Genomic DNA, 27142 nt, shown 5'->3' with positions numbered 1-27142 from the left:
GTGGCCCCGAAGCTTGCCATAACGTAAGGGACCGTGGTGATTGACAGCCAACGTCAGTTGACCGTGGACAATAAGACCCACGTCGAAATATAACAAATAAAAAAGATTGTAAAAAAATGTATGATAGAATATAGTATTGTCATCAGTATGACATAAGTATACCAAGTTTGCAGTCGATATCACATTGGGAAGTGGGTTAAAATTGAGTTACAAGATTTGAGGATACAACGACAACAGACAGTGAGTTTTGATTTAAAGCTTTCGTGACTACAGTAATTCATATTCTTAGCCCTTTCGGTAAGGTCACGTTAAAGGGAAAAAATAAAATAATAAAATATATATAAAACAATACAAATTCTCACGACGTTTGTGTTATGGTCGAAACGTCGTGGGAATTTTTATTGTTTTATATATATTTTATTGTTTCCTCTTTAACGTGACTTTACCGAAAGAGCTAAGAATATAGGACAGTGAGTTAATAGAAAGCGTGTAATAGGTGCCACTTTGTGGGCAAGTCAACAGTGGTTGTTCTGTGGATAAATTCACCCCTTGCCATTGGAATGTGTAAATTGTGCGACTGGTACACGGCTTTAAAAACAGGAGACGAGCACCTCCTCAATGCTCATTTGAGCAGGAAATCATTGATTCTTTTTACTATTTATTCGAGGACAGTGTCCCAATTGGTGTGGTGCAGCACAAGGGTGTGCGGAATACTTTTCTCAAGTCACCTCCAGTTAAATCTTGACTTAAAGCTTTCGTGACCGCAGGAATTCATCATATTCTTTGGGCCTTTCGGTAAAGCCACGTAGATAGAAAAATAATACTAAAAAATTATAAAATATCACGACGTTTCGATCGCAACACAAGCAATCGTCATCGGGTGAAAAAAATAGCAGGAGAGCTACTGAGGCAGGAAAAAAATTATAGCGGGAGCGCTGCTGAGGCAGGGTGTTCTATATCATCTCCAGTTGTTTCAAGTGCACTTGTTTGATGGTCCAATACCACCATCGAGTGAATAAAAAACTACGTAAGTACAAATTTCACACTGGATGCAGGCACGTTTAGCTCTATGAAATACATTTAATAGCTACAGGTGCAGGGCAGGTGTATAACTGGTGCAGTTTAAGGGTACATTGTGTATTTAGTTGAGGTCCATTAAACAGACATTCTAAGACTGTACGTCACACTATTTGCTAATGGGCAAGAGGTGGTCATTAGTAACGTATGGTCAGTCGTTTTCAAGTGTAAAAGGTTAATTACCAACAATGTTGTTAAATCATTAGGAGTAATACTGGAAACAATCCAAAAATAATGTTCTATATAAAAAATTAACAGGACCAAAGTAGAGTGTCTCTCTGAAGGGATTAATAAGCTTTGCATGTATATCCTCAAAGTGTTCGAAATATTTATACAAATATAAGGAAACACGCCATACATTACATAGTGCAATCACCACCTGCTTGTATATGAGCAATATCTACAGTGCTTGCATGAACTACTGACATACAAGTGAATGTAATTTGTGAATATGAGAATAAGATACATTTGTCAAAGCAAGATAATGATAGTGATGCAGAGGGATTTGTACAACATCATGCATTGATTACATCGAACATTAAAATGTTTAAATTGTTAAACAATATGCAAATGCCAGTACGAAGATGCGTATGGTTAAAATATTGAATTCCATCAATAAATCAGAAGTAGAGCTATTTAAGGTCATTCCTAGAAGATAAGACTAACCTTTAGTGACTGCTTTATTTATGATAATAGGTTTTCCCCTTTTTTCTGGCAACAAAACAGGTGTTAACATGTTAAAACACCAAACTGAAACCTTTTGCAAGGAATCATGTCTGCATGAACCACAATGCTTGTGGTCAGAATGCAAACAAAAAATATACTCTGATAATATATGCATTGCCCTTAGAGTATCTTTTTGTTTGCATTCTGATCACAAGCATTGTGGTTAATGCAGACATGATTCCTTGTAAAAGGTTTCAGTTTGGTGTTTTAACATCTTAACACTTGTTTTGTTGCCAGAAAAAGGGGAAAAACCTATTATCATATTTTGGTACTGGCAAAGGAGGTCCCATGATGTAGATACTTTATTTCATTGTATAACTACATAACGATACATCGGTTAAACAGCACAAACTAGTGTATTAAACGTATTTAGACTAGACTACCACCGACAAAACAGCAGCATGATTTAAAATATTAGCCTCTGGAGTTCTAGCATAGTGAGAACCCACCAGGTTTTCATTAAAAGCCAAATTAACCTAAGGAGAGGTCAAAGCCAAAGGTGTTGTGCTGTATGCGATGACACCAACAGCCCACAAATTAGCCAAATTTTTTTAAAAATATGAATACTAATAAGCGCATTCATTCTACCAGCACCATATTTCAGAGACAATGTCATGAGACCAAGGGCTGTGGTGATGCTTGAGTGTAGAGGTGACTGGAAAAGCTCTGCCGGAAATATTACGGTTCTGGTCGGCGGAATCACGAGCAACGATTTGCTGGCTGATCGCGATAACAAAATTAACATAGCCGCTACATATATTTCATACACAGGCACACATTGACAATGTAATAAGACATTTCAGGAAAGTGTGCCACTGTGCTTGTGCAGGGTTGTCAGTCATCTCACCTTCAGACTGAATAAGAATCGCATCTACCTTGTGTGGAATCCTTGGCGGCAGTTTCAAAGACACTCTAATTTGATAAAGTCTGTAAAAGACAGAAACAAAATCAAGTAATAATAAACACAATTATTGTGAAAGATGAAATAAAAAATGTATAGAATTCAAAACGAATTATATAATCATTCTATTGTTCTTACAACACTGAAAACGCATGTATGTTATAGTGAATTAATCATTTTAATTACATTCAGTTTCGAAAACATTTTTCCAAGATGTACATATTGATTTCATTTACAATGTGTCCATGCCTGATTATAGAACCTCAGCTATAGGAAGGCAATTCACTATCAATGTTGTTATGGATACAACCAACTTAATCAAACAACTTTAAGCTCTACTGAATGTAACTGACTTAATAGGACAAAAGCAGAAACTCAATTGAACCCTATCGTGGTGACTGCAAAAGTGTAATTTATACTCTCTGGTATGGTGCTCACTTTTGTGGTCAAGAGATTGAAAGGGCTGTGGGTAAATTGAGGCAGAATTATTTCTTATAAAACCCATGGAATGGTTGGAGGCACAGTGCCAACATCTGTCTGTAGCAGCGTGAACAATTTTGAATAGAAAAATGTGGACCAACATTTAAGAGTCTCATGGTAATATAATGCACTGTATTCAATCTTCTTACAAATATAGAGTGGCTGTTTTTTTATATTTTTACATCTCTTGTTGATGAAACACTCCGCCGCATTGTTCAACGTTTGATGTTTACTGACTTTCTTAAAATATAATGAAAATCCTTCTGTAACTAACGTTTCCTGATTTTCAATTTAAGCATCGTATTTTAGAAAATACATTTTCATAGGATGTCGTTCAACTGACCCTTTTGACAAAGTACCAACATTACAATAGATAGTCTAACAGCATAAATGGAGCACATGAAATATTAAAAAAAACAAAGCATTTACAAAGCCAGTTTACAAAAAAAAAAATTCATTCCTACACCCCCCTATTCATTTTTCCAGGAAATATGCCGAGAGTTATAACGGAGATGTTGAGGACCCTGTGAAGGTATCTGAAGGTCTGGCAAGCTATTTTGTGCTGGCATCATATCCAAAATCCCATGTTTTGATTAACTGCATTGTGCAAACCATTTTTGTTTCAAATTAAAGTCAACAGCTGTTCATTTGTTTTAAAAAATATGTTAATCAATTGTGCAGGACATAGATTATTTTTTTTCCAATTTGCAGTCCAGTAATACATTTCAATCAAGCATAAAGTTATCACTTACAGGGAAGTGGAGACAGTACAGTACAGCCATTTGCATCTGTGGGGGAAGTGGTAAATCACAAGATCTGACTGAAGAGCAGTCTGGAGTCTCCTGCCAACAATGTTTTATTTTGTTATAGTTTTATTCTGTGTACATTCTATCTTGGTAACAACTCACCCTCGCTGGAACAGGTCCACATTGTAGAACTTGTGCAGCTCCACACAGAACTCCACAGATGCTTGCACTTCAGACATGCTGTCCTGGCATACCTATCTCGTGCTCAAAACCAAGTCTTCAGCATCTGGAGATGAACAAAATCCAAATATAAACTAAACAGTTAAACAAACCATGCAGTGCACATACATTGTTGTTGTCTATACATACAAGTTGCAATGTGTACACATATATCGGAAATGCATGTGATACTTATATAAGTGCCAGATGTGACCAACTTGCTTGGGACTAGTGATATTTGTGGTATTCTGGTTTTTGATAAATCCTACACAGCCAGGAGATAACCATTAAGGACCTTTCCACTGTTTTAGTAACCGTCTTATGAAAATAATGCATATAAAAGGTATCACAATGTGAGCACCTTGAGGCCAAATAGAATACACTTTGAAACTGCATACTTTGTATTTGAATGTCATGACCTCAATGTAATTGTTAACGACCTAAAATGAAATAAGTAGATTTACAATATTAAGTTTTAACTAAATAATGCTTACAAAACAAATTACTTTACAATACCTGTCATTAAATATTCCAGACCAAAAATACGAATCCTAATAAAAAATATATCAACTTCAAATTAAATATGGTGTAAATGTTAACTCCGAAAAAATTCACGACAGACTAGACAAACCACACGGAATACCAGTTTGAAATCATGTTCATTTTGTCTTCATGATGGACAAGATATATAGCATTCTTACAAATGAAAGCATAATGCAAATATAATAACGAATCAACACTAACAAAGATGACTATTGACCGAAAGTTAAATGGCCAAATCATTATCTATCCATTGTACAGTTTCTAGTTTTATGGCAGTATTTGTAATAAGACAATTAAAGCACACCGTCTGCAGACTATGCAATATTTAAACAGTAAGTTCCATTTTGATTTAAAGCTTCCGTGACTGCAGGGATTCATATTCTTGGTTCTTTCCCTTCTACGTGACTTTATCGAAAGGACCAAGAATAGTAAGTTCCATGTTTTTTTTTAAATAACGGCAATTAAATCAAGAATTGCTAGATACTGTACAATCGTAACTAGTGAATAGGTGTGGCCTAAGTTTGATGTGTCATAAACAATGAGGTCAGTGTACTTACATGCAATATATAAAGTGCCCAAAACATTAGCTTGCAATACACCGGAAAGGTGTCCAAATGTAGTGACTCCTGTGGATGCCTTCCACAGGAATCAGTATTCCTCGATGGGAAGGTTCCAGTTTCAACTTGAATGGGATTATGAACAGGGTTTCTGCCGTGAAAAGAACCATCCAACAATCAGTGTCATTGAAATCAGATGCAAGTGTCTGGTATCACAAAGTAATGTACTCATTCATTTTAATCCGATTCCGGGTGTTACTACCAGTCAGGAACATCACCATTGTCAAGTACTGGCTCTGCCTTAGGTCGGCTCAGCCTAAATCATATATACAGCTACTGTAATTTAACGTCCCTTCAGTCCAACAGGTGTCAAGAGTCAGATGCTGCTGGCGAGCACCTATTCAGCTATGGCAAAAAGGGCAGTAGGGCCAACACTCTATATAGGGCAGTCTCAAGCCACATGTAGGGCAGGCAGTGTGCTGCTACCCGCACCCCCACAGCCCATACGGTGGTCTCCCATCAAAGGCCCTGTCAGGATTAGCTTCCGAGATCCGACGCATTCCGGATGATTTAGTCATAGGCTACCACAGTTTCGTAAAGGAGAACAGAGCTGTTTGCAACACCTATTGCGGCCGTCACCGACTGTGGTAGGGCCGGGGTCACCTATAGAACGCATGGCCACGCTACCAGGTAATACTAATTTTAGGCCGAGTCAACCTTGGGGAGCAAGTGCCTGCACAGTATAAACCCTGTAAAGCAAGGTTCGATTCCCGACCATGGCGACCACCAATTCAACGATTACTTAAGACTTACTAATGCTGCTCAAAAATATATAACTACGCACGCACACACACTTCAAGTGACGTACACGACACGGACATAGGAATAAAAGAGAATTTATACGCGGAATAACAACGCGCAGATGAATAAAAGTCACGCAGCTCAACGGCATCATCCAAACTGTAAATAAGAGTGGGCTTGGGCAGGTATCGGTCGCCGTGGGTCGAGACAACAGCGGCTGCCCAAAGGAACAGGAACGTGGGTTCAAATGGTAGGGAGAGGTGGAGGAACCTGCATGGGAGGAGATGGAGCGATAAAAAAAACATCTCGGGTGGCAAGTGGACTATCACAATGTCATAGCATCGTGAGATGGCAAGGGCTCGTGGGCGGCCTTCATGCAGCAGTGGATTGACCACAGCTGCCGCTGACGATGACAATTATTAAAGAATGTAGACGGAGGTTACCGCAGCTGCCTTCAACAGCTGTCGCCGCCTCGACTAGTTCACAAGGCCGCGGGACATCGCCCCCTCAACTCACTCACGGCTCGGCGCGAATCAACACCCCAGGCCGGGCTGTCTCTCTCACCTCCCCAACCGTCGTTGTCGTCTTTCTGCCTTGCTGCGGGCGGGCGGGCGGGCGGGCAGGCGGGCGGGGAATTCTTCTTTCTCCGCCGCTGTGAGCCGCAGTCCACCCCGCGTCTCCGTCGTAGTCTCCGGCACCCGAGCGGAGCAGCAGCGGCAGCGGCCACAGCGATTCGCGCCCTCTCCCTCGTAGGTCCGTGGCAACGGCCCGAGCCCCGCGCATGCGCAGTGCCGAGCGCAGCAGCGGTTCCGTCATCGCCGTTCGAGCAATGCGCCAGCGCTGTCACCAGCCAACCCCACCCCACCCCACCCCCCCCGGGGCTGCGCTCCGGAAAAAAAAAAACCCCAGAAAAATAATAAATATATTGGAACGTTCTTCCTGGATTGTAACGAAGCAAAACAAAAACATAAACACATTCCTAAAAAAATGTTTCTTTTTAATGGAAAACAAAATGTAATAGACGACGTTTCGGGTAACAGCCTTTCTGCACAGCAATTTTAAACATTTGCATTGTCAGAAATATCGCCGATTCTAGATTTTCCTTTTAAGGCCACTGTGTTATATGTGTTTTTTGTTGTTTTTTGTTGTTGTGCGGACTGCAAACGCAGTATCGGTAAAATCACGCAGATATAAAACAAAATAAATTAAATCACGACGTTTCGGGTGGAACAGCCACAGCAAGAAACAACTGCCGAGGCGGGCAAAAGAGCTGCTTGCAACAAGTGGCTACACAGCCAAGAGAGAGGGGGGGGGGGAGCCAGGGAGGAGAGCTGGAGAGGGCGGTGGCGCTGGGCATGGAGAGTGGTGCTCAGCAACCTCGGACATTGCGACATAATGCCGGGGCTGGGAAGTGAGCGGGGCTGGGAGTAGGAAGGTTAATTCAAACTGGAGATGCGGATATGAACGCAAACTATAAAGCAGTTAAGGTGTTACCTGGTTAATAACATCCTTCCAATGATTGCTCAATTTGTATCCATCTTCTCGGTTGAAGTTAGGACTATGTTTATATATCTGGATGGCTTCATGAACAAACCTTTGATAGTAGCCTGACGGTTTGCAGAGTACCTTGGTCTCGGAGAAAACAATATCATGAGAGCCCACAGCGTTGTAGCAATAGTCAGCCAACGCGGAGGAATTAGTTCTGCCGTGTTGCAGATCTGACTTGTGCTCGCGAACACGGTCCGAGACATGACGTTTCGTTTCCCCAATGTAACAATCACCACAGGTGCAACTTAGTTTGTAGACTCCAGGATATTGCATGTCAGGAACGACATCATACTCTTTGGTTCTTTTGGGTAAAGTCACGTAGGTAAAAATAAATTAACAATAAATCACGACGTTTCGGCTACAACACAAGCGGCCTTGTTGTGGCTGAAACGTCGTGATTTTTTGTTATTTTATTTTCACCTACGTGACTTTACCCAATAGAACCAAAGAGTATGGATCCTAGCAGTCACGAAAGCTTTAAATCTAGGAAAGGAACGACATCCTTCACGGATGGGATTAGATCATGGACTTTGTGTACTATACTGAATCGGACCTGGATCTTGTGTTTGTTTAAGATTTTGGAAATCTTTTTGGTAACGCCTGCTATGTATGGTAACGCGATGGCTTTGATCGGCGTCTCAGGGGGTTATTTCTCCATGGTTGGAGAAACCGCTTTGTGGATAATGCGGTCCGAATATCCATTCATCTTAAGGGCCTGGTGTACGTGTTCCAGTTCACTGGCTAGGTGGTGTTGGTCGGAAATGCAGTGGACCCTATGGTGTAGCGTTTTGATGAGGGAATTCTCCTGTGCCGGATGGTGGTGGGAATCAGGTTTCTGATAGGAATCTCTGTGGGTGGCTTTCCTGTAAATAGAGTGTCCCAGAGAGCCATCAGGTCTCTTCTCAAACAACACATCCATTATATCTACGTGGCTTTACCGAAAGAACCAAAGAGTATGGATCCCTGCAGTCACGAAAACCTCAAATCCAGATTTAATGTGTTGAATATTTAATTGGAATAACCGTTATCAATATCTGAACCAGACGGGCTGTGGATTGATTGGCCGCCAGAAAATATTCTACGGTAAATTAAGCACTGTCAGCAGTCATGGTAAATCCGCTGCTGGATGAAGGCCTCCGAGGGTGGCAGCGTCGCCATCATTTGCGGATCTGTAATCGAATCGAGGCTGCAGCGTGGATTCCGCGCAGGGGAAACGTAGAGTGTGCACGTGGAATTTTGGGGTCGCAAACACACACCAACAGAACGTGACACTAATGCCTTACTAACACTACCAGTGGTGTTGACTTTGACTAGAGGCATGGACATGTGACATCTGTTTTGTAGCCTGAGAAACCTGAGTTGTGATTCTGAGGCTCAAGGGGTAGGGGGGAGGGTTAAGTAATGGGGACCAATGTTTTTAATAGGCAGGCAGCCATACCCAAATGTTGAAAAAAACAGGGTTAGTTTCAACTGGAACTGTCCGATGCTGAGCTCTGGAAATTATTTCCGCGCCTTGACTTCCTGCAATGTAAATACCGTTGTCAAGGGGCACATCAAATGGGCGAGTGGGTCCAGGGGGTTGGCAATTCGCCCCCTCCCCCCAAATAAAAAATACCATGAGAAATGAAACAGCCATCGACTTCAATGCACGACTGAACTAATAGACCCAGCACCCACACACGAGCTGATCCAATCACTCCATCTCCTCAGCAGACATCCAAAGTAAAAAAAATGGAATGTGAGAGAATAAACCAATGATTTCCATTAATATACTCACCGCCCTTCATAAGACCTCACTGACCAGCTTGTTCAAGTATGGTCAACATGCACATCACCGATGTAGAGTAGTACACGGAGTGGTTAACAAAGGGCTGTAAAAATGCACGACCCCTGCAGACACGAGTGGCAGCTATTGGGGTGACTCCCAATGTAAAACAAAATGGAAATCATGATCATCAATTCTCAGTCGTTACACTTCAAATAACGACTAGGGCTGTAACAATGCTTCGATTAATCTGTTAACCAGGCTAGCAATGCCCGAAGTATTGAGATTCATCATCGCAGGTCTAGCAAATGCATCAGTGAAACAAACCAAAGTTGCCAAATCATCATTCATTAATCACAAGCACTTAACTCGCTAGAGCAGGTGACCTAAATTTGTATTCAACCAGGTAGGTGACAGAGCATTGGGACAGCAACACTCATTTTCCAGGGGAGACATGAGATAAAAATTAAGCTCAAGGTGGAGCAGTGGCACAGTGATTCACGCAATGAACCCGGCCACATGAGTTAATTTCCCCACCATGGCTAACAAGTGGCGAGTCATAGCACAAATATTCATTCCTCTTTCACCAACACACAATGACTAGCATGGCGAAGTATGGCTATACAAACCCCATGATCAATAGAGTTTGGAGGCCTTCGTCCAGCAGTGGTTTGATACAAGTCTTAAAAAACAAAGCCTAGGGTAGAGGTAAATATCACTATTACAGGAGTAGCATTTTACATGGGTGGGTGGGGCTGTGCTTAGAGTGCTTCATTTAAAATCTGACGTTGTGAGTTCATATCCTGGCCAGGTTCAACTCAGCCCATCATGCCCCCAGGGCCGATCAAATCAATATCACTTTGCTTAAAGTGGAATGGTCGCCCCAAGGAGATACTGTCCAAAGCCATGGGAAGGTGGAATTTCCACTGCTGGATGAGGTCCACCTTAAGAGTGGAACACTGTCCCGGTACTCATTCGAGCAAGGAGGAACTTTCACTTTATTTTTTATTTTCGTATGACTGATTTATAGTCCTTTGTTAATCTAATGCTGAGGGTCTCCCTCCACTGCATGTCATGGGAGTTGTTTGACCACACTTTACCATGCTGGTCAGTGCTAGTTTGTGAACGGAGGGTGTGCGGGGGACATTCAGCTTTAACTCCCCACTAATCTTGATCAGGTCTTTGGGTTTACGTATGTAAGTTTGTATGTATGTTAAACTTCTTTTGCACCGTACGTAGCCAACCGTGCTAATCGTTGGTGCGGGGAAGGGCAACAAACTAAACACAAAGAACAGTTCTAAAGAAATTCGTTTTTAATCTAGATTTAAAAGTGAATCGCTCCAGTGGCTTCCAAATATTGGCAGGAAGAGCGTTTCAGACGGCTGCAGAAGCGCATCTGAAAGCGTGCGATGCGGTAACCATTTTTGTTTGATGATTTAGTGCAGTATGCTGGCCACTGAACCACCACGATTCATCATGTTGTACAGTGAACAGAAAATATAATCTGTTGTTGCGTTGTGTCAAATATATAAATGACAAATTCGGTTAGTTTGACTTTCTGCTGCATACCTTTGGATAGCGTTCCTGAATATCTCTATCTAATTGTCACCTTACACAAACTAAAATTAACTTAACTCACGGCACGTTAATTATACAATATAAAGGATCAATTTGTACAATGTTTCGTAAGAAAGCAATGTTTTTAAAATCAAAGGGTTGTCTAAATTTGCATTAAATTACAACATATATGGTTTGTTAATAACCCCAAAGATAAAGTGTTTTCGTGCTCAGTCAACACTGGTGTTATGCACAGACAAGAATGTGTGGCTGAATACAATTAATTTAAAGTTCTTGGGATATTTTGTTTCTAAAGTAACCCTGAGCTGTGTTCAGCAGGCTGAACAAAAGGTATCGTTGTACCCTCTAGTGGGAAAGTTGAGTTACTGTGGAAAAACTTTCGTTATGTGAAGAGATATTTGTGTTTTGTGAACCAGTGACATCACACAACTCCATCGAGTAACTATCAATTATTTATTTCACACATCGTCACATTTTTTTCTTTTTTCGGTAATATTTTTGACAAAAAACACATTCTATCACATGGATCATTTAAATTTGTGAGTTTAAATCAATCAATATCTAATTTAAAAACATGAGCAGATTTTATTGACCATGCTACAAATCTCTCAGGCACAAGACTGGTTAATTATAGTTGAATGGACATGCGAGCTTACGTTGATTATAGCTGTCTTATAAAATAACAAAAATCCATTGATATTCTTGGTTCTTTCGGTAAAGTCACGTAGAAGGGAAACAATGAAATAATAAAAATATAAAACAATATTTTTAAGAAAAATATAAAACAATATTTTGATTATTTTATTGTTTCCCTTCTACGTGACTTTACCGAAAGAACCAAGAATATCAATGGATTTTTGTTATTTTTAGAAATGTATAATATTTTTATTATTTTATTGTTTCCCTTCTATGTGACTTTACCGAAAGAACCAAGAATATGAATCCCTGCAGTCACGAAAGCTTTAAATAAAAAAAATCCATTGGTTAAGCCTTCTATACTGCTGTGACAAGTGCTGTTTGTTAAGGACTTTTGGTACCCACAAAAGCATGCATGCAGATATAAGATACATCAGCAACGATCTAAATATTTTCTACCTCTACACAACAAAAGCGAAACGTTAAATGTTACTTCCAAAATACAACATTCACAATTTAGAAAGCCATTTTACGCCTGAAAAAACTGGCCTAAAACAGAAACACACACACAGAGAACCATTAACACTTAAGGGAAAATACACACAGACATTGGCATGTTAATTGGGAAGGCAGTGAAACATTGGGTTCATAGGATTCAGTGAAACTGCCCAAGAATTTGTAGAATTTCCGCAAATTACTCGAAATGCATGCGGCTTGGAGAGCAAACATAAGCCTGCTTAGAAGAAAAAAAAACACAATTAATAGGGTTTTAAATTCAACTGTATTTACGGTACTTAAAAAAAGCACAATATCAAAAAGTTCACAAAGCTATGCTATTTTGGTTTGAAGGGATATGAAGATGAATTTAGATTTGTATTGCATGTGGTTTGCCATATTACAGTAGTGAATTATCAGTATGCATTAGACAATCCCATGCATATTTATGAAAAGCTCACATTTACAAAACCTTAACTGCATCTGTGATAACGTCTAAATTCCTATGGCAGACGATTTATGAAGGCTTGAACCACACTCATATGAATATTTGCAACGCATTGTAATTCTAACGTGATATCACATAGCCACGGTGTCATATTATACACAGACCAAATGGAATAGCAGGACTAAAAATGATAAGCGACACTGGTACCTACCATGTGTGTGTATAGGCACATATTTTATATTTAACATGATTAATCATAGTGCCAAATACAGTAGGTCGATTTTGCTATATTTGTAACAATACATACATTTCTTATGCATTATTGAATATAAAATTACCACTTTTATTTTAACTTCAATCCTGTAATGCATTTAGAGTAGTTGCTTTCAAATAGTCAATAACTTTAAGTCACTCGTCTACTTGACATTCCAATTTGGTGTGTACATTATATTTAACTTCATAGGCGCATGGATTCCTTTTTGTTAATCGATTATGAAACTCTCCTCTCTCCCACATGATTATTTTGGATAATTGGATTTATCCACGAATCAATGTGCAACACCCAAGTGACGTGGCTAGACATAGGAGGTTAAGCATTCTAGACATTGAGCCAGTTTGCATGGATTTCACGGGCTAAATCTCCCTATCATATGATAATTCTACAGGGCATCACTACCGCTAGCCGTAGAACCATGTGATATTGTTTAAAGTGGGGGCATATGAAGATTTTAGGGGTGGAGGGGGGCAGCAGTGGTCAACGAACGTTATATAACGCACTTCATATTTATGATGTAGGTGTAGAGCGACATATATTTGCAAATCGGGCATTGAGTTGTTACGTGTTCCATGATCTGTTTTGGGTGACTAAATCCACAAAATTAAGTTTTTTTACTTCCCATTTGTGCATCAAGTAACCGCATTTGCCATGGTTTGTGCGGGTGCAATTTAGGGTTGAAAAAAAATGTTAAACGCTAAACGGAATGAGTTACAAAACGCTCTCCCTTTGTCTATCGTGCATTCCGCTCCAGCTCCATATGTATACCAGGAAAGGCTGGGACACCCACGGCTTAATTGTACAGATTTTTAAATGTTGTCCAACCCCCTATAATTATTGCAGTTCACATATATAAAATGTCGTGACTACATGCAGGAATTTAGAATGGGGCTGAGCCTTCAGCAGTTAAGGCCTGACTGAGTCTTAAGAGTCTCTTTCAAGACGAACCTACATTGGGATATTTGACCAATTCCATGTATAAATGTCATTGATATTAGAGGTAACCCACATATGAGAGGGAATAACACTTAACGTTGCACACAGATGGATTCAATATTCCACTGGAGTACTGCCATCGCCTGGCCATCTCACGGTCCAAAGACTTGAAGTCTTTTCTAACCAACTGATTTATTTGCGTCCCACATATTTCAATATCGATGTCAGGTTTATGTAATGTATCTGTGTTACTGGCTACCTAAGGTTCTTTCTATGAGAGTTAGAAGCTTGGCTGAGTGGCGTGAAAAGGGATAACTTTCTGTGTTGTTGATGTTGCTGGAGGGGGGGGCGGTGACAGTGCCGTGAGGGGCGGGTGGGTTGGGGGGGGGCGACAGAGGATCGTGCTCTGAGTTCGGCGCTGAGGGTGGGGGTGGTCTTGTGCACTCTGGAGAGGATTGCTCACGAACAATCCCACTGTTCTCCTTCCCGAAAGCTGACTGCAACCATGGTGAGCGGGCGGTTAAAAACGGCGAGGATGTGGATGCTCTGCGTCGCTGTCCTGATGGACTTGCTCAACGTTGCCTTGGCTCAAAGAGTGAGTACCAACGATGCACCATTCATATTTGTTAAACTATACACGACCCTACCGCACAAGCAGTGTATGCACTGATTTTTTTTTACGACGATAATTTTTGTTTTAATATGATTTTCCAATTGCTTAACATCATAAATGAAATCATTGCCTGTTAATAAATTCGAATTTGTTTAGTCTTGTCCAAGCATAACATACCAGCTTCATTGTTATTTTAGGATAGTTCTGTATTTTATATGTGGGACATGTGACATGTTCGGGAAAAGAAAACGCTTAACATCATTACTTTGTCTAACTTAAACTCGTGCGTAGTTTGCAATTGCATGTGTATTTTTCTAAAATTCGTCAATGCGTTTTAAGACCAGAAAAGTCACGTCAACCTCATATTTAAGCAAAAAAAAATATCTGTTATTTTAAAAATATATACTTATACATTCCTCTATAAAACAAAACTGCGATGAACAAAAAGTTAAACAAATCCTGAATGGATGCATCCTAAATACGTGAAATAATAATCAGAGACCAATCTACTCATTTTGATCAAAAGTAACTTGTTAACATTCCATTATTTCGACTTTTTGACCACCATATTTACCGTCTTAATTGTGTGTTATTGAACATGCAGTTTATGTTTGAATAGCTCTAGAAGTCACACATTATTATAACCTTTATATGTTTTATACTCTTAAGGGGCACAACTATGGCAAAGACCTGATTCATATATGGTAGATAATCTGTCTGATTTGTTTTTTATCACAGCTCGTGTACGATGTCGTTGCAATATGCAATGAGGAAGGAGCGAAGAAATTTCCTAGACGTAGCGCGATCACCACTGTTGCAGAGCTTCACTGTTCGAATCCAGCGGCCACCCTGGTTATTAAAACTAAACTTATTTTTTTTTTACCAGGTAAAGCCTGCTGAGCTATATAAATCTTTTCAGAATCAACCTGGACACAAATGATAGCTCAACGAAGTGGCTTATTACGTGACACTTTATAGCAGCCAAATACTCTAAACGCGCGTGTTTAAATGTGGAGGGAAAAACCGGAGGACGCTGAAAAAAATCTACGCGACCACGGGGAGGATATGCAAATTCCAAACATACAGGCGTCAGGGTTGGGATCGAACTCACGAACCTCCTTCAAACTAAGCGAGGGTGTTAACATCTCGCCACCGTAGCGGCTACTTCAAATCGGTGGCGTCAGGGTCGAAATTTGCCAAATTGGAAAGTTACTCGCAAGTTGCTCAATTTGAAATATATATATATCGATCATTGCCCCTAATGGCAGATTAATGCCCCAATTCACTCTCGCAAATGAGACTATCCTGGTCTATTGTACTCTCACCTCATTTGATTAAACATAAAATGTGGTCCTGCATTGTTGGAGTGAATGTAGTAATGCATTCACTTGTTCCACGCTGTGTTATTAATTCGCACCTCCGATTACCATGGCTGGCTACATGCGGTGCAAAATAAGTGCAACATCATACATGCTGCATTTTTGTCACTGAATCTATATATCATCATTGTTAATGTGAAAATATGACGCATTAATTAATTATTTACCTATTGGGTTATTTGTTGCCTTTCTTATTTAGTTTTGTAATATTTAAACTAATAAAAATGGTAACATAGCAAGTACGTTTTCAAGGGCAATATTATGACTCCTAACTAAATGTTGGATTAGGCAAATTTCTCAAGTTAGTCGTGAGAATTGTTCTATAATCTACTGGTAAACCGAAGCAAAAATAACTTAGTGCTTGTACACGTGACAATTTCATTGCTTTGGTTTAGACGATTGCAGGGTCGAACCCATGAATAATTTACAAATTAATTTAATCACAAGTGGATTTACGAAGCCTCTGACCAAATCAGCTGGAATGCAACCGATCTTGTCAGATCTCAGAAGCTACGCAAAGCTGAGCATGAATATCGTGAATCGTGCTTGGATTGGTGACTATGCGAACAAAAATAATGTTTTGTATGCTGAAGTGGGGCTACCTTGTCAACAGAGGGCAGTGCAGCAAAATCATTGTACTATGCTTGAACGACTGACTTTACTTGCCTGCCTTCACTCATACTGACTAGCATGATCAAGTATGGTCAATTAACCCTCATGACCCAGATGCCATGGGGAGGCGCCCATCTAACAGTAGATCAATAAAAAAGGCTGTTAAATAAAGTACACAACACTAGGTTATTAAATAGGTGATTGGGGCTGCAATATGCTGTAAAATATTAATGCACACATTGTAACGATTTAAACACAAAATAAGAGTTACATTTTTATTATTGAATAAAGAGGCACTCTAACCTTCCTGATGTGATGGAACTTGAATTCACTTGTACGTAATATCTCCATTCATATTGACACTTTTGTTTGTCGACTTTTATTAACACATCTTCTGTTTCGGCCCACAAAATACTGGATTGTGTAAACATTCATAATGCCCTTCGTCCATATTCCACATTAAAGTAATAATACCCATTAAAACATTGTACAATAATAATGATTACATATTTACGATGCAGGTACTCTATACTCTTTGGTTCTTTCGGTAAAGTAACGTAGGAATAAAATAAAATAAATCACGACGTTTCGGGCGCAACACAAGCATCCATCATCAGGTGGGAAAGCATGGTCTGCTGCTGAGGCAGACTGTTTTAAAAGGTTTCAAATGGGTGTAGCTCAAGGGTTATAAAGAAGTGGCCGGGGCTAGTGATGTTAATGTGAGAAATTAGCATGATGTTAATGTGAGTAATTAGCATGTAAAAGTAAGCCAGGAGAGCGGCCTCCTAGACGAGGGCATGGAAGTGGCTATGTTAATGTTAGGGATTAGCATAATGTTAATATGAGAAATTAGAGGGTAAAAAGTGGCTATGTTTACCACGATAATATTGAACCTTGTGAGAAACGATGAAGACCATTGGTGCCCCATTTGGCATTTTGCACCAATATTTGCCACTCTTTTCTTTCTTGGTGAGGCCTGTGGTTTATTATTTGGAGTAGTCTTCCCATTTACTGTATTCTCCGGATTACAAGATACCCCAATAATTCAGATGCACCCGTAACTTGTGTCAATCTCTCTCTCTGTCTCACACACACCTACTGGATTATCCAATGCACTCCCTGCGTTTGCTTTAAAGCACGGAGGAAACAAGTGAGTACGATATTAGTACTGCCGTGCTCTGTATTTGTTTATATTCTTACAGGTTATTATATTACTGCTGTAAATGTCCACAATTATAATCCACTTCGTTGAGCTATCATTTGTGGCCAGGTCGCTTCTGAAAAAAGCTGATAGCTCAGTGGGCTTTACCTCGTAAGATAAAAAAAAGAGTTTAGTTTTATTTGCATATGTGTTTAAAGTGATTTGCTTACCTTTCCAATACTTAGCACTCCGATCGTCTTTTTGTATCGTTTGTGGTAACGTTCTGACCTGCCCCTACTGGACATCTGTGAAAACGAGCTTTTATAGCTCATCGGATTCCTCCAATAAACATACATTATTCTGATTCTGAGGTACACGGCTAATGTCTGGCATGTGAGGTACCTCATTGCTGCTGTTGTTGATGACTCTGTTGCTGTGGCTAACGACAGGTACAGCCTGTGACACCCCCGCAACCACGTGGGGTCCCTCGCCCCCCAGGATCTCCTGGGCCCCCCGGCATCCCGGGGGTTCCTGGTGTGGATGGCGTTGATGTAAGGAAACTTCTTTTACATCCCCCACCAATCTCCTCCCCCTGTCTCACACGGCACCCTCTCTCTTCTGCCACCCACAATGCCTAAGACTCAACTTTCGATTAATGCACCAGTGGAACCACAGTGGCGAGATGTTAACTGCCTTGTCTAGTATACGGGAGTTCGTGGGTTCGATCATGACCCTGACGCCTGCTGTATATTTGGAGTTTGCATGTTCTCCCCGTAGTCGCCTGAATTTTTCTCCGGGTTCTCCGTTGTTTACCTCCACATTTAAAAATACGCGTTGATAGTATATGGCTGCTATACATTCCCATGTAATGAGACACTTTGTTGAGCTATCATTTGTCGCCATGTTTCTGAAAAAGAGCTATTTAGCTCAGTGGGCCTTACCCGGTAAAATTAAAAGTTTCTAGTTTTAAATACATGGGAGCAGTAACTTGAACCCACAGAACTCTGAACAACATATCCCATGCATTCGAGCTTTCTATATACTGTACATATGATATAATTGATGATCTAACTCATGATTGATTTTGCGATCGGTATAATGGTGAGCACACTGGGCTTGCAAACTAGAGGTCACAGGTTTGATCTCATGCCACCGGCAGTTGAAATAAATGGTAAGTCAATTCTATTGTTTATTACACACGTGGTTCCTTTCTGACACAAATCTGCCACTTCAAGCACCATCACCACATTAATACTAATAAAGATAAAAAAATAAAAACAATTCTATACAATGATAAACACAAATATATCCGAGCTATAGTTGTTTAAAATATAAAAAATAAAAGTAAGTTGTGGCTGTAAGTTGTTGCAAGCAAAGTGCAAAGAGATGTGGTTTGAGTTGTGATTTGTATCTATGTATGCATGAATGTAGTTAGGATTGACAGTGCATATTGATTCGGAGACGTGTTCTAGAGGTCTGGCGCGACAAATGAGAAAGATCTGTCCAGCCCCGTGGTTTTGTGTTTGGTTTCTGGTGGTTGGAGGAGCGTTTGAGTCAAAGAGCGAAGTGATTTGCCGTTTTGCTCGATCTGTGTGAGGCTTCTTATGAACTTGCTTGTGTATTTCTTCGTGCGTTAATATGATTATTTTGAAGTGTATTCTGTATTTGATGTGTAGCCAGTGTATGTTATTTAGAGTTTATAAGATGTGCAATGATTTTGACAATCTTTATATTCCCTCCACCTCTGTTAACCCAGCAGTTTGAATGGGTACGCCACTGTTAGTTGATCAGCTGGTTTGCATAAAGTTCAGGCACTATTACCTTTTCCAAGTTGTCTGACGAGAATACCTTAGAGGATGAATACCTTAGAGGATTTATTTTGGGTCCTATACTTTTATTACATATGCCAAACAATCACGCGTTCATGGTTTAAACATTCCAATGCATAACCCTCCTTAAAAACATTGGAAGCATTTGTATTGTTATTAGGTAGTTGTGTACCATATGTATAGGATGTATACAATACTGCAATAGCAATAGTCAAGCGACCTGATATTTGTAGTGTGTTGTTTGTAAGTGTATGTACTGTGTATTATAAGTGAGAACCAGTGGTGTACTACTTAACACGCTCAAACGAGTACCTGGTGCAGTGTGTAACAATCACTTCTCGGGAGACAAAGGCGGATGGGCGTGGTGCTGGCCACCTACCCCCTCAAGTGCCGTACCGGTTTTCATAGTTGCTCGCTAACAGCACTTGCCCCAACAGTCTGTTCATGTTAAACCGGGGGATCATTTGTACTATGTGTACTCTACCATTAAAGTATTTTAATTGAATTCGTTTTCGTGGCGTTGTAGGGAGAACGTGGGCCCCCTGGACCTCCTGGTTCACAAGTAAGTTCTTGTCGTTTAATTCTATTCTATCCTTGCGTGTGATGGCAATATGTTCAGGAACAAATTGCCAATGCCGAGGTCTTTGCGCCACGAGAGGGCTTCAAGAGAGAGTTTGCGTAGTTTTGCTCTTCCTCCATTGAAGGCTCACAGACTACAGTGGCACACTATGCGGCCCATTGTTTTGCTTGCATGGCCAGAGTCGCACTACTGTGGAATGTGTCTTTAATTTTCCATCCATGAAGTATATGTGGTCGTCGGACTGTTGATGCTCTGATGGCTACTCCAGTGTCTCTGCGGGATGTCAAAGCCAGAAGGTTTCGGATGAGGTATTGATGCCAGACGTCCGCATGATCTAATGATGGCTCATGAGACAAGCCAGTAGATCTGAACATTGTACAACTAATACATGGCATATAACAATAACATTGAAACAATGTGACTTTAATTTTTGATTTAAAGCTTTCGTGACCGCAGGGATTCATATTCTTGGTTCTTTCGGTGAAGTTACGTGACTTTACCAAAAGAACCAATAATATAATGTGACTTTAGTTTCTTCAATATCAATAATTTTATCAATACAAAATACCAAGCAATTATGTGACCAAGAAATGAAGGTGGCCCATGCTTTGGCAAATGTTGTAAATGAGGATGTTTGAAAGGATCAGCATAATCTAGATTTGAAGTTTTCGTAACTGCAGGGATCCATACTCTTTGGTTCTTTCGGTAAAGGCACGTAGGTATAAAGCATAATATCAGCATAATCTCAGTAGCCCATTAAAATGGGAATCAATTGAAGAACAATTAAATGGATTTCTGTGAGGATGTTTGATATAATTAACATATTAAAGGTGACCATTATCAAATTTCAACGAGGCTGAGATGACCCATGCTTTGGCATTTACGAGCGGGCAGCTGAGGCAGTGCAGTCAATATTCGATGTCACTACCTGATGAAACTCAACCCAGTTTGAGCGAAACGTCATCGTATGTTGATATTAAATTCAGTCATTAAATTCTTAAGGCACCTGTTGAGGTGCTTTGTTGGTGAGAATTTTATCAATACATCGTCACGTATAAATAATATCTGTGAAAACGTGAGAATCTTGTTGGGTGATGGAGGGTTAATGATAAGAATGTTGACCTACAACTACCACGTGCCCTCACCCAAAACAAGTTTTGTATTATATTTTTCACCAAATAATTATCTTGCATACGATCAAGTGCCTCTACCGTGGAAAAAAAGCAGAACATACCCCAGCTCCTTTCATCCACCGCCCTATTTTGCTTCTGTTCAAGCATTGGTAAGATGTCCGATGTTTACAGAGGACTGCGTGGATTGTTTAAGCAGTGATTCACTTTGCTTGCGTCAAACAGGGCCCGAAGGGGGAGCCAGGAGAACCAGGGCGGAGCGGCCCGCCCGGTATTCCTGGACTGCCAGGCGTAGACGTGAGCCGCTCCCGTTTCTCGTCACGTGATTCATGACAAGTACCTACTCGACTCCGAAATCGTCGGTTCGCGCTATCAAACCAAATTCGGGATTAATTGTCTTTTGCACGGGCACGTACAAGTCAACCGAGGTTATAGTCATCACGCACACAGGGGCCAAATGCAACCTTGTCATGTACTGTACGATGGATTTTTTAAGTAAAATATTTAACTAAAACTATTAAACACGATTCAACAATTTTTTTTATTATTTTACCAGGTAAAGCCCACTGAGCTATATAGCTGTTTTTCAGAAGCGACCTGGCCACAAATGACAGCCCAATTTAGTGGAATATCACGTGGAAATTTATAGCAGTCAAATGCCCTAAAACGCATGTTTCTACATGTGGAGGGAAAAACCGGAGGGACCCGGAGAAAAATCCGCGCGACCACTGGGAGAACACGCAGACTCCAAATATACCAGCACATGGCCTGCAAGCGAACATTGGCTCTAAGAGCCTAGAAAAAAATACTTTGCACATACTAACATAACGGTATTTAAGGTAAGTAAATACAGGCTGGCAAAAAGAGTAATTACGTACAGGTTGACAACAATTAACTTCAATACACAAGGGCTCAAAAAAGCATCACGTACAGGCTAACAGTTGCCAAGAAAATCGCTTATGGACTAATACAAATGAGTAGCAGGGTCTACAATGGAGAAAATTCTTACATTCGCATGTCGCCTATAAGAACACATTCATCACACGATACATTATATATCAATGAAGAATGCAAGATATTTTCTAAATTATGCAAATTGTACAGAATGTTATGGTTTTCACATCGCATGCATTTTCACACACACGTTTAGCACTTTAGCGAGTAATTCATTATGTCTGTGTGGGGTGTACCGCCATTACTTTATACGGCATGCATGCTGAATTTGTACGAACACTAACACACGCTGCTGGAGACCCTCTCATCACGAAGCATGTTGTCCCTCTCTCTGGCAGGGGATAGCAGGCATCACGGGGCCACCTGGGGAACAGGGTCCTCCTGGCCCAAAGGTACCTTCTGTGAGAATTATGAAGATGATGATAATAATAATAATTTACAGCCTTTGTCAATCCACTGCTGGATGTTGCCCTCTCCACGTGCCGTGTTGGTCTTCGGGGTTGTTTGTTCGTACTTCAGTGCAATGGTCAGTGAGGGTTGGTGAGCGTGTGAGCCCAGGGCTAGTTCAGTGCATTGGCCAATGTAAGCCATGGCATGGAATCGAACGCTGACCCCCCCCTGGGTTATAGTACAGCAAAGTGTGACAACCACAGCGCCACCACTCCCAGCCAACTCACATTAGTAGATTAGACTTGACTGTCTAGATATCTGGTCATGGTGGCACTTGTCTGCATTCTCGATACGTTTAGCAGGGTTGGTGGAACAAGCACCAATAACACCTGTATTTAAAATACACTTGCAAGGCAATGCGGTTTATGTAGGAGACACTATTTCAAGTGGGTTTCTGATCAACGTGTGTGTTTTCTTCCGAAGAGCTTTGGGGTACGCACACTGACTGCGCACCCAAGCATAATAGCTCAAAACAAGACCCTCCTAACAACAAAATACTATGGCTCACGGAAGCTTTCTGGGTGTATTTGCAACATGGCCCAGTGGTAGCGCATCCGTCACTTGTTGCAGAGGTTTGTGCTTCGAATACGGCAGGGTGGCTGCCCTGGTTGTGACCGCTTCGTGAAATAACCGTAACAAGTTGCACCGTCTGCTTCATTGGGATTGCACGTAGCAATCGTCTAATGTTCACTTGCAGACTATGCGCTAAGTCAACTCCCAAACGCCCTGGAGTGTAGGACACCATGTCAAGCACAAAATAACAATTATTATGCAGTTTTATGTATTAGAGCACAAATAATAAAAATGGGCACTTGAAGAATAGTTTTTCACGTAAATGTGCAGTGTTAAGATTAATTATCATAACACAATGCAGTTAGACTATTGATTTTGTAGATACATGTTGGCTAAGCGCATCATTTATATTCGTGCCTGATCTTTAATCAATAGAGAAACAAGAGCTTGGGCAATTTATCTAGAGTAATGGTCTTCAAGGACTATGAATAAAAGCATTGCCAGTATGCACGTGTTTCTTGATCTGGCACAGACACGGCGAACTGACAGCATCGAAAGGAATTGCATTTATATTTGTACCACAACAAAAAAAATTGTGAGTAAGCCTATGCCTGTGACCAAATCACCTGGAATTCACACAACCTCATCGCAGCTCGGAAGCCAAGTTGGTGTGAGCCTGGTTCGTGCTTGGATGTTGGTGACCATCACCACGCATGTAACATGTAACACATGTGTTGTAGGCTTCTGCAGAGCTATGTTATTAGCAGAGGGCAGTGCTGCATAATCCACTGTTGTACTCTACTCTGCTCCAAGGTCTATGCTACCCACCTTCATCTATCTCCACTGCAATGGCCAGCCTGGTGAAGTATGGTCTAATAACCTCCACGTTATTAGACCATACACATTACATTATTAGACCATTGCACCCCCATGAACTGCACGGAGTGGGGAGACCCTCATCCAGCAGTGGTTTTACAAAGAACCAGCCAATGTCATGTAAAACAACAATCAATATAGGGTTATCATGATTGAAAAAAGTACACTTCATTTTTAAAGTTTGTAATTCGGCATAAATACACGAGTCAACATTTTCACTGCTCTAATTTGCCATACTGCTAGCTACTAAACAGATGGAATGATCAAATTGATCTTAAAATTGCTTTAAAATATCTGTACACAAATTGAGTGTCAAACAAAGCTTGTATTTAAATTTTGATTTAAAGCTTTCGTGACTGCAGTAATTCATATTCTTAGATTTTTCGGGAAAGTCACGTTGAAGAGAAACAACAAAATAATAAAATATATATAAAACAATAAAAAATTCTCACGACGTTTCGACCATAACTCAAACGGTCGTCTTCAGGTGTGTTGGTTCGCATAAATTTATTTTTAAACGGCGCATTTATTTATTTATAAAAAAAACGTTAGAGCCTTGCGCAACGATTTGGCAGTTTACCCAGGACTAGTCCATCTATATTCTGAAAAGAGGAGGGGGGAGACGAAGTTTTTTATAATGTATGCTGTCTGAAAGCCACTGTAAGCGTGAACAATCAATTAAGACCTGAAATGGTTTATCACATCTTTCCAATGATTGCTAAGATAGAATCCATCTTCTCGGTTGAAATTGTCTCTGTGCTTGTATATGTGGATAGCCTCATGAACGAATCTCTCATGGAAGCCAGATGGCTTACAAAGAACCTCTGTCTTGGAAAAGTCAATGGCATGTGAGCCTACTGAATTAGAACAATGATCTGCCACGGCCGAGGTGTTGGTCCTACCGTGTTTAAGGTCTGCTTTGTGTTCACGAATGCGGTCCGAGACATGGCGTTTGGTTTCTCCAATGTAACTACTACCACAGAGGCAACTTAGTTTGTAGACACCAGGGTATTGTATGTCCGGAATCACATCATTTACAGACAGAACCAGATCACAGATTTTATGTAATGTGTTGAAACGGACCTGGATCTTGTGTTTATTCAAGATTTTGGAGATCTTTTTTGTGATCCCAGCAATGTAGGGTAAAGTGATGGTTTTTAAAGGCTCCTCAAGAGGGTTCTTCTTCATGGTTTGAGTGATAGCTTTGCGGATTGTATAGTCGGAGTAACCATTAGCCCTAAGAGCTTGGTGTACGTGCTTGAGTTCACTGCTTATGTGTTCCTGGTCGGATATGCATTGGGCATGGCCGGCCTGCTCTAGACCAATTCTTCGACCACATCAATTCCATACACCCAGCCATCAGATTTACCATGGAAGTCGAAATAGATGGCAAGATACCTTTTTTGGATGTCCTAATTAAAAAGAGACCTGATGGTTCAATGAGCCACTCTGTCTACAGGAAAGCTACCCATACGGATGCTTATCTGAAACCGGATTCCCACCACCATCCATCACAGAAGAATTCTCTCATCAAGATCTCCAAAATCTTGAATAAACACAAGATCCAGGTCCGTTTTAACACATTACATAAAATCCGTGATCTGATTCCGTCTGTAAAAGATGTGATTCCGGACATACAATACCCTGGTGTCTACAAACTAAGTTGCCTCTGTGGTAGTAGTTACATTGGAGAAACCAAACGCCATGTCTCGGACCGCATTCGTGAACACAAAGCAGACCTTAAACACGGTAGGACCAACACCTCGGCCGTGGCAGATCATTGTTCTAATTCAGTAGGCTCACATGCCATTGACTTTTCCAAGACAGAGGTTCTTTGTAAGCCATCTGGCTTCCATGAGAGATTCGTTCATGAGGCTATCCACATATACAAGCAAAGAGACAATTTCAACCGAGAAGATGGATTCTATCTTAGCAATCATTGGAAAGATTTGATACACCATTTCAGGTCTTAATTGATTGTTCACGATTACAGTGGCTTTCAGACAGCATACATTATAAAAAATTTCGTCTCCCCCCTCCTCTTTTCAGAATATAGATGGACTAGTCCTGGGTAAACTGCCAAATCGTTGCGCTTGGCTCTAACGTGTTTTATAAATAAATAAATGCGCCGTTTAAAAATAAATGTATGCGAACCAACACACCTGAAGACGACCGTTTGAGTTATGGTCGAAACGTCGTGAGAATTTTTTATTGTTTTATATATATTATTATTTTGTTGTTTCTCTTCAACGTGACTTTACCGAAAAAACTAAGAATATAAAGCTTGTATTATTTAAAGTCACTCAGATTGTATTTAAAATTAATGTACAGTAATGCACAGTATAGATCATACACGTAGGTCTGCATATATACTATGCTGTAATGCTAAAGCAAGTACGATTGACAAGTTAGACCAAAATTATTAGGAGTGAGGTGGATTGTGGTATCGTGCGTTGGTGAGTGTCAGAAGGCCTTCATCTCGACTTGGATAGACGATGACTGATGCTGATGATGCATAGAATAACGTAGTCCTTGTGACATTTCACAAGAAAGGAATCAAACTATTATTTTCTAATGACCGCAAGAATGGTTGACATAGCCCGAAATGAAACCATGTCTCCAAGGAGGTGTACATTATAATACCACACAATGGAAATGCGTTGCTCCTATGACATTTGTGCTGAGGAATTCAGGAATGGAAAGCAGAGGGGCTGTGTGTTGTTTAATCTCTCACTTCAAGGCTAATGACAAGTCAAACATTTAAAATCCCCGGCAACTCTGGCACACATGCCCAAGCAGCCTGTTGACATTGTGACTTGCAAATAAGCCCTGGAGAACGAAGGACTGCTGCTGCTACTGCTGTCTTGTGTTGCCCCTGTTCCTGACAGCGAATACTACTGATTAAGAAAACACAATGGGACTGTACACTTAAACATTGTAGCACTGCTTAATTTATACCGTTTGTCTGAAAAGTCAATAGTGGATTCAAACACGTTTTATCTTTATGCTTCACATGTACGCGTCGATTGTTGTACGGTATTGTTATTTGCTGGTCCCTTATTCTACACTGAATGCTCTTGTCAATAACATCTGGTTATTTAGTAGCACTTGTTTAACAAAACTGACAGCTGATGAGACCTAGAATGTTGAAACTGGTCCAGAGTTACTTGCTTAAACAAATGTGGCTTAATATTGGTCTTGAAAGCGTACAGGCTAATGGACTTAAACATATTTTCAAAATGTGTGATTCAAAATCGATTTTAGGGTCAGATCGAATAAGTAATATGCGTGTCGCATATCCTTCTCCACCCAACGCAGCCAAAGATTAAAGTTTC

At 40.5% G+C, this 27142-nt stretch overlaps 2 protein-coding genes across 4 annotated transcripts in view; one reads left to right on the top strand and one right to left on the bottom strand.

Annotated features, from left to right (window-relative positions):
* Positions 1–6870, bottom strand: part of LOC116942655 (protein FAM135A) — a 68286-nt gene extending 61416 nt beyond the window's left edge. For 2 of the 3 annotated variants that reach the window (XM_032954838.2, XM_076067283.1), the window contains exons 1-4: positions 6615–6870; positions 5250–5400; positions 4093–4216; positions 2651–2730 (exon numbers count right to left, since the gene is read on the bottom strand). In XM_032954838.2, coding sequence (XP_032810729.2) covers positions 2651–2730; positions 4093–4169 — 157 coding nt within the window. In that variant the 5' untranslated portion in view covers positions 4170–4216; positions 5250–5400; positions 6615–6870. The remainder of the gene's footprint in view (positions 1–2650; positions 2731–4092; positions 4217–5249; positions 5401–6614) is intronic. The other variant, XM_076067282.1, reaches the window with a different exon arrangement.
* Positions 6871–14135: 7265 nt separating this feature from the next.
* The window catches only part of LOC116942654 (uncharacterized), a 49198-nt gene continuing 36191 nt past the window's right edge, over positions 14136–27142 (top strand). The window contains exons 1-5 of the mRNA XM_032954837.2: positions 14136–14325; positions 17925–18026; positions 19831–19866; positions 21240–21311; positions 22307–22360. Coding sequence (XP_032810728.1) covers positions 14236–14325; positions 17925–18026; positions 19831–19866; positions 21240–21311; positions 22307–22360 — 354 coding nt within the window. The 5' untranslated portion in view covers positions 14136–14235. The remainder of the gene's footprint in view (positions 14326–17924; positions 18027–19830; positions 19867–21239; positions 21312–22306; positions 22361–27142) is intronic.

This window comes from Petromyzon marinus, chromosome 15 (genome assembly GCF_048934315.1).
Source record: "Petromyzon marinus isolate PM22_M1 ecotype Great Lakes invasive population chromosome 15, UKy_Petmar_22M1.pri1.0, whole genome shotgun sequence".
NCBI classification, from domain to species: Eukaryota; Metazoa; Chordata; class Hyperoartia; order Petromyzontiformes; family Petromyzontidae; genus Petromyzon; species Petromyzon marinus.
Note: the sequence above shows the minus strand (reverse complement) of the source record. Positions and strands in the feature narration are given on the sequence as shown.